Source organism: Ornithodoros turicata, unplaced genomic scaffold (genome assembly GCF_037126465.1).
Source record: "Ornithodoros turicata isolate Travis unplaced genomic scaffold, ASM3712646v1 Chromosome13, whole genome shotgun sequence".
Classification (NCBI taxonomy): Eukaryota; Metazoa; Arthropoda; class Arachnida; order Ixodida; family Argasidae; genus Ornithodoros; species Ornithodoros turicata.
The window spans coordinates 3,355,286-3,364,145 of record NW_026999307.1 but is presented as its reverse complement, the minus strand read 5'-3'; the positions used below and the strand labels follow the sequence as shown (position 1 = coordinate 3,364,145).

At 47.8% G+C, this 8,860-nt stretch overlaps 1 protein-coding gene across 1 annotated transcript; it reads right to left on the bottom strand.

Moving 5' to 3' along the window:
• Window positions 1-261: 261 nt before the first annotated feature.
• Window positions 262-819, bottom strand: LOC135372074 (uncharacterized). Its single transcript, XM_064605798.1, has one exon. The coding sequence runs from the start codon at window positions 817-819 to the stop codon at window positions 262-264; it is 558 nt and encodes a 185-aa protein (XP_064461868.1).
• Between the last annotated feature and the right edge of the window lie 8,041 nt (window positions 820-8,860).

Below are 8,860 nucleotides of genomic sequence, written 5' to 3'. Positions count from 1 at the left end.
GTGATGAGATCGGGATAGAAGCGTGATCAAGGGGGCGCGGACAAAAGCTCACCGGACAAAGGCTCACCCATTCAGCGTCGAAGCCGGGCAAAAGCTCACCACGTTTGCAACGGCGTTTTCTCCCCGAGCGATATATATTTTGCTATTGTATTATGAATGTTTAAAAATATAAATTGATAAGCTACTCTTCTATTGAGGTTTTCCTGGAAAAACTGAAACAGCAAAACTGTGTATTACGCTTTTTTAATCGTTTTTGACGCTTCAGAGGCGGATGCAGCTTCCCACCCCTTCCAGGTGCCTCAGGAGATCTCCATGGTCTAAATAATCCTGGCAAAGGTGCTTGAGTCTCGCTTGCAGGCGGACGGTCTCTCGCCTCACCCTCTTTGCTGGAGGATTTCCGATAGCTGCTTGGAGCAGTGTTGTGTCGGCAACAGCCTGATCGTCTTGTAGGCATTCAATTAACTTCCAAATGTTTGGGTGAGACTGTCCGACTAGCTTTACGAAGCCGTTGTTCCAAGCTTCGCAGGCGTTGTTTGTTCGGTCTCCATCTTGAAGTGTTGCATCCAGCACGTTCCACACAGGCGGTGGAAAATGTGGACGCCTGCGACGCATTCTTGTTAGGAGGCTGCCGCTTCCCGCCGTGACAGCTCGGAAGGTCCCGTTGACGCATGTGGTGTCAAAGTAGTCCAGAAGATACACCATGTCTTCGGCCGCAATGCGACGTAAAAGCTCGAGGCCTTCTGGGACAATAGAGCAGGGCACAAAGGCCAAAGCATCCAGCATCTCAATCACTTTTCGAAATCTTTCTGACGCACTCATAACCGTCCACAAGAAGTTTGGGTTTCCCCATGTTAGAAGTAATGACCTCCATAGTGAACCACATGCGAGTCTGACACGGTGCCGGTGGTTTCCGCCTCCTTTTGTAGGTTTCATCATCTGTGCCTTTTTCGGCCTCCTTTTCGTCACCGTTTGTGTGCATGTGTTCCTGAGTGCCGAGTGCAATTTTCCAAGAACAATCACGGAGAGCGAAATAAAGAAGGTCCAGATTATTCTTCATTCCAAAACCTCTACCCAAGCAAACTGTGTTTTCTACGCGAAGTCCAAGGTCCTTTTTGGACACCAATCCGAAAATGGGGGGCAGGGGGGACAGTTACTGAGTTTCAGAAACCGTGGAAACAAAGGTGACGAAGGACAAAAGAAGGAACGAAGAATTATTCCGCGTTCCATGACCTTTATCAGAGCACATCCCTATTTTTACGGAGTGCCCACGATCCCTCTGGGACACCAACCTAGGGAGGGTTTTTTCCGGGGACCAGTAACCGAACAAGCAAGTTGTCACTTCGGACTGCTCATGACGCGAGGCACAAATCATGACGCGAGGCACAAATAGAGACGACATAGCAAAAAGTGTGAGTGATGATGATGATGATGATTCATGTGTGATGATAAATACAAGGAAAGGCCAGCCTGTGTGATACTTCTGCTCCTGTGGGGGACAAGTGCGTCCTGGGCCGACTTTAGAGGGAACGGTGTCGGCTACATTGATCTGAAAGCGTCTGAGGAAAACCCAGGAATAAACCGAGACGGCACGGCTGGCGAGAGGGATCGCCTCCCGGTCTCCACGCGGCGAGCCAGCGCAAATAATAGGTAGTTCTAGATAGTTCTCATTTGTGTTAAATGGGCAGTTACAGGGCATAATAAAACAAGGACAAAAAAGCAAACTTACGAGCTGCATTTATATTTTACAACTTAAAAGCTGTCGTTATAAAGGCTAATTGTTTGTTTCAAATTTTAGATGGCTAAAAAATTCCTCGTCTTCAAACATGCATATTTTGTCTTTCAGTTCGTACCCGCTCACTAGTCTAACACGCAAGCGACTAGCCCATAATATGTAATTCGCGTTTGGAATACGCGCTTTTCGCTGACCCATGCCGTATCATTATTTGCTGTAATACTATATTTCTACGGATATGCAGTAAAATTTTACTCTCATTCCGAAAGTACTAACAATGCATAATACAATCGTACGGCGAGAAAGCACCGTTGCAAATGTGGTGAGCTTATGTCCGGCTTCAACGCTGTGAGGGTGAGCGTTTGTCCGGTGAGCTTTTGCCCGGGATTCGTGATCAAGGTGTCATTCGATGCATCGTCTTCCTAGCAATTCCCTGTTGGAAATTCCTACATGACTCCATATGGTATTATGACACCAGGTCCTACATGATGAAGGAACCTACATACAAATAGGATCCTGTTTAATTGTGGGTCCTACATGCAAATGCGATCCTACATATAAACAGGATCCTATTTGGTTGTGGGACCTACGTTGGGTCCTACATGCAAATAGGTCCAAGTCTCTCGTGGTGATCCTGTATAATTTGTGCACTCTATTGTGCTGTGTATATTAGGAAATAACAAATCATGCAGCTTCTGTTTTTTTTTTATTTTTTATTGATATCGTTCATCATCCCTCTGACATGACTGTTGAACAATCACACTCTTGCCTGATGTACAGCGTCTTCAACACCTTTGCAGATCATGCTAGATGATAGCTCTAAGATACATTTCTTGTAGGCATCTGAAACAATAAAGTGAGTTAGGAAGCTAGATTTAACAAGGGATAATACATTATGTGCAGGGTGTCGAACCGCAAAAAATACGGGTACGGTTCGGGTTCGGGTTCGCGTTGTTTTGATTTCGTTCCGGTTCGGTTCCGGTTCGGCCACGCCAAGAATCGAACCGGTTCACAAACCGGTTCGCAGCCCCGAACCGGTTCGCGAACCGGTTCAACGCTTCCGTTTTATATGTTCCATAAAACTGCTTTTATCAGGACATGCGTGGCTAATAGCTTACTGCTGTTGTCTGCATTGACGTCTCTAGCGGTGAGGTAGCCCTTTAGCGAGAGAAATGAGGAATGGATGAACACTTATTGCAAATAGAGTCCACGCTGTTGAAGCGGTGTAGTCCTGCTACTTTCTGTTCCCAAAATCTTTTTTTCACACGCACAGTGCCAGCAAGATACACTTAAAGGAAGCCTAATAAGATGGACAGCGTAACATAGACGACAGTACTAGCCGGCACACTGCCTTCGCAACGTGAATCGATCTGAAACCGTACTGAAGCATGTCGAAAATAAGCCTGCCAGCCTTACTCTGTCCGAGCTCACAGCAGTGTACTAGTTAATCCACAACGCAAAGGCAATATGTCACGACACAACTGCACTACTAATAAGCAGAACCACATTTACTTTTCAAGCCACGACCAATCAAACAGGCACCGTTCTGCGTACGCTCCTTCTCCACTTCTCATGTTTCTGACTTGTTTAATTTGTACTGCTCACGTGTAAAGGGAAATCTTGGGCGCTTATTTGATCGCATATTCGTCCTGTAGAGCTACATAACTGGCCTACTCCATTCCTGTTTCATTCTTTGGCGTGGCACCTCGTCTCTGAAGAGTAGACGCCGCAACGCGTGCGGGGCGCTAGCCGCGGCGCTCACAAGGACAACTGCGCTTCAACATGTTAAAAAGACGCTGGAAGTATACTTACTATACGTCGTCGTCTGACTGCTAGGTGAAAATTTCTGAAATCCATGATATAGGCGCGTGATGATGATACCAACGTGTCTTCGTTCGGGGATAGAGAGGAACTCTTATGCTGACTTCTTTTATGTCCGAACCGTTTTGTTGCGAACCGGTTACCGCTATTATTTTTTACGGTTCTGCTCCGGTTCGGGTTCAACAGTGTCATGAAAATTTCGGTTCGGGTTCGGGTTCGGTTCCGGCAAAAATAACGGTTCGGGTACGGTTTTCGGTTCGGGTTCGGGTTCGGTTCGACACCCTGATTATGTGTCACATAAAATATGCCAAACTCGTGCACAGGTTAACCAGACTTCCCACATATGCTGTTACTTGAGGTCCAAAGACAATGGTTTTGTTTGTTAGCAATAAGATCAATTAACTATGACAACTGGGGCTACAGCAAGGGTGTCAGTAAGGCATTACCTGAACAGGGTGAAAACAATGCACGTTGAGTTATAATATCCGCAATTATTTACATTCTGTACATATTCCTTCCACACTCGGGGAAAATATGCATGACCCAAGCTGAGTTATTATGAATTAATAACCAAAAAAGGAAGATCTGTATCTTTAGAGCACCGATACCCTGTAGCACGGCCGCTGAAGCATCACACATGATATCAACCTGATGTTAAGTGATGATAGAGGTTAACCAACAGGGTAAGAGCACAAGATTACAGATGGAGGATAAGGAAATAGGTAACAATAGGGTAATAATCGCACTGAGCGGATAAAGTTATAGGAACCCACACGCTAGGAAGAATACAACGCAAAAGGTGCACGAAACATGCACACAACTAACCTTCAATTCACGAAATCCAACAGCTTTCGGTCTTCCAAGGTACACACACAGAAACAGGTCCAGATACCACTAGTAAGGCATGAAATACAGTCACAGCACTGCGGGGCACCAAAACCACCAAAACTACGACGAAAGACGCTTCCCGAACGAGAGCTCTCTGGACATGCGTCCGAACGCTTCTAAGATTTCCCTTCCAAATGAGCTGGAGGAATTTCAAGCTCCAACGGCGCCACCTGGCTGTAACGGCTCTCCACCATGCTCTCCTCGCGCTACATCCAGAAAGCAGAAAGTCGCGCGTACGGGTGACCAGTGCCATTGGAAAGAGGACGTTTTTCCCGTCAAAATAAGTCTTCAATCACATTTCTACGCCAACAAACAACCGACATCGAAAAAAAATGCCCCCAGCCCCATGTATAACGAGCCGCTTTTGCCATGTTGTCCTCACTCGAGAATGGAGAGAGATAAAAAGATCCCGCAAGTTTCTAGCCGTTCGGTGTTCGGAGTGCACGAATCCGTTAATAGGTGCTTCAGATCTCCCACAGGGTTCAAACCTAAAAACAGGGCCGAAGGTTGCAGAACTAGGAGAGTCAGCCTAAGGAATTTCGGGAATAACGCCATAACCTGTAGTAAATAGACGGAAGGTGCGAATTGAAAAGTTGTAGAGCAAAGAACGAAGAACACGCATCCAAAATTTCCAGTAAATTGGACGTTATGTAAGCGAGATTACGGCACTAAAGGAACGGCACTCACGGAAGCGTCTCCGAGCGGCGTCAGCCAGACTTGCTGGCGCCAGTGCCATGACCCTCCAACTCCAAAGATAGATGGCGCGATAGATGGCGCCACACGCGCCCTTCCCACTCCTCCGACTTTGTAAGAAGTCCATCGCGTCTCTGATTGGAGGACACGACAAGCCCACGTGACAGGCGGAGACCTATGAGCTGGGTTGTGTTTCCTTTATTTTTAGATTTTCTCCTTTCCCCGATTTGCTTTTGCGCCGTGGATTTCGTTGTCTCGCGTTTGCTGTGTACGTTTTACTGGCATTTCTCGAACATGCCGTGTGACTGTCGCGTACCGCCGTTACCACCTCGCTTTCTCGTGGATGAAGATTGCTCTGATCGGTAGCAGCGGGCTAAAGCTTTTCACCCGATACGCAGAGACTGTCCGTGGAGGTGTCTATTCGTGATATAGTAATCGTAGTTTTCAGTTTTCGTGGTGTCACAGGATCACGTGTCCCTAAGAGTATCGGGGGACTCCAGTTGAGCTGAATAGCGATTTTTGTCAGAGGCAACGGTATCCAGAAAGGACGCGGGGTTGTCGACGGTCATATGACACTGCAACATCCCGTTGCAAAACATCCCTGCTTTTCTTGCCAGTGACATTTACGCTGTTGAACCTGACGTTCGTTGCTGTCGATTGGTGTCGTGAAAGCGCTCCCTCAATCGGCTCGCATTATTTCATAGTAGAACTCAAGGCCGGTGCGCTCGTACAGGACTGCTAGCAAATTTCGATAGGGTTTCGCACTCCCCTTTAGAGCATTGCGCGGGCCTTGTCGGGCCGGGCTTTCCGTTTTTCGCACGTGCCCGTGCCAGGTTCGGACTCGACAACACATACCATGGTGGGCATGTACGTCAACGGACTTCATGAGACTCGACAGCTGAATGTTTGTGTCGGGTCTCGGTTCTTCTTCATAGGGGTTAGGAGATGTCAGCCAGATGGCTACGGCTTGCTACTCCAAATTCCACACACATGCACTCACACACGTTGGGGCCCACAGGCGTGATGGGCGCGTTTGGACAGCAGAAGGGGCGTCCTTCAACAAAGCCAGAGAGGAGCAACCGCGTACACACGACACCGCTCTCTCCGTGGAGCAGAGTGAGACGCTGATCAAGAGGAAAGCCGAAGTGCGGAGTTTTCAGGCGTAGTGCAGGGTTCTGCACGACACGCTCTATCCTGCGGTGCGGATCCCGGTTTGGAGTTTCCCGCGGGTAGCGGGTCGGTTGCGGGTGATATTATTGACACCCGCGCGGGTAGCGAGACTGTTGCGGGCAGCGTTTTTGGCACAAGCACTGCTGGCGGGTCGGCCACGAACAAGCAACGGCTACAGCAGCAACAACGAAGAGAAAAGATCATACCAAATAACAAGTAAACAAAGGCGCCGCAGCCCCTGCTGGTCGAGTCCGGTTGGGTGCGGATTTCATTTTCTGGTAGAGCGCGGGTGGCGGGTCTTGTCAGGGGATTTAGGGGTCGGGTATGGATTTCACCCTCAAATAATGGGTTGCACGTCATACGGTCCAAATGCCCATTTTGTCAAACTACCAAGTGTCCGTCTGGCTTACGCGAACATTTGGGAAAACAAAATGCGTGATCGCGCTTTTCTATAGAAACGGCTGTCTCGTCCCCCGTCCCGAGTTTCTTCAGCTATCAAACAAACCAAACACAGCACGTTTGCACAGGTCATGCGCATTTTGGCACTGTAGTCGCCTCTTGAGAAGGGGTAGAGCACTGCATGGGCCGGATTTTCAGGCCCGTGCCCTGCCCACCAATATTTCCATACTGAGGCCCTATCCAAACCCACCTTTGCTCTAAGTGTTCCCCAGGCTCGCAGCGGGCCCGATGGCCAGTTCCATTTGTCCATTCCAATTTTCTTTCTGTGTTCTCGGGAAGGATAGCTCCATAACATACCCGAAAATCGTGCCAAAATTTTGGCGGCGATTTTGAGTAAATGGCCGCCGGATTTGGCCAATTTCGTGATACAGTGTGCGTGCAGACGGCAGGTATCAATTTGTTACTTCCTTCACTGTATTATTGTTACTTTTTTATGGGGTTTAATGCTAGCCGGGCCTTCCTCAACCACGATAAAAATTTCATAATTCCAAGATAAAGCAACCTGTCTTCCAGTCTGTTCAGGCTGACGTGTTGAATTGTTTGTCTGAATATTCGATATTTCGGACGCGACTGTTTATCATAGTGTAGTTTGCATCAATTGCGGACTATCCGATTCAAAAATAAAAGAAAGTGTTGATTTCCGCGGCAATCGAACTATGATTTCATTTTCACCGTCAGAGATTGCAGGCGAATTTCCATCCTTTCCGCGGTGCATATACAGTTCATAAAAGGAAGCTTTTGACCGCTCGATAAATAATTTGTTGTTTTTAGTGTTTAAACATATGATCGTCCCACTACAGCGAAGGATTCTTAGGAATACATGCAGAATGCTCATGACAAATAAATCCGGGTTTGGGTAGCGTGCCGCGAAATCTTGTGGCAAACGTCCCCACCCTCACGGTCATCCCAATATATTTGGTTTGGCTGGTCCATAAGGCCCTAAACCAATGTGCAAAACACCACAAACGCATTTGATTTCATTTATATTTTTGCATGCGGTGGGTTTGTTGTGTGGGCGCCGTCACAGAACATCCGCGCTGCACGAGCGGGCTGCCAAAGGCTTGGTGGTCGCGTCCACCTCAGCGAGCAGACGACCAGACAGCTGTGGAGAGGAGGACTACGCAACGGCGCCAACTGCGTCTCGCGCACGGCACAGACGCACGCATGGTTCTCCCTTGCAGCTTCTTCGGAGATTTACTTGTTTAGCGTTCAACTGACTTTGCAGTTCGCCGCATCACGCATTGTGATCCCAGAGAAACGTAAACGATGAAAGGTGCGTTGGTTGGCAGTAGCCAGCTGAAGTTTATGACGCGCGACAGGTTGTTCGTGGACTCTGACGTGGAAATCGTCACTTTTAGCTATCCCGGAGCTACAGCGGCCCGTCTGAGAGAAAAAATCCATCGACTGCACCTAGCAGTAGACTGGATCGTCATGTATATCGGTGGCAACGATATCCAGGATGGGAAGAGTGCCGCAGCTGTTTTGTGGGAAGTCTCAGTAAGTACAGATTGCAACGATTTCAATCTCTGTGCTGCTAAAACCCATTTCCTCTGACACGCCAGGGAAGATTCATTTCCATGAATTGTCTTCTTTCACAGGATACCGTTGAGGTGGCGAAAGGCTACGCGGAGCTTATATTCCTGTATAAGCTGATGCCACAGACAAGGCGGCCTGAACTTTCTGGCACAATTCATGGATATAACGCGATGCTGCGCACGATTCCAGCTGTCCGTGCCGGTGACGCTACGGTGTTGAGCATTGACGTGAGTAGTCGCTTCTCGAACGTTCCTGGTGGTCATGGCAGGTATTTTATAATGCTCGTTAGTTTTGGAAAAACACTGCGACAAAAAGTAACTGGGGCTACCTTTGTGGTTCTTGAATTACAAACAGGTGATGGTCTTGATGCGGTACCTGTTTGTAATTCAAGTATGACAAAGGTAGTTTCCATTTGCTTTTTTTACTCGCAATTTTTCCGAAAATAAAATGCGTACGAAGTACTGGCACATGCCTACCAGGAATTCCGGTTTATTTGTATTGCTGTCTTTGTGAAGTGCTGTTTGCAAAAACATTCCGTATATATGTTCAAATATCTTTTCC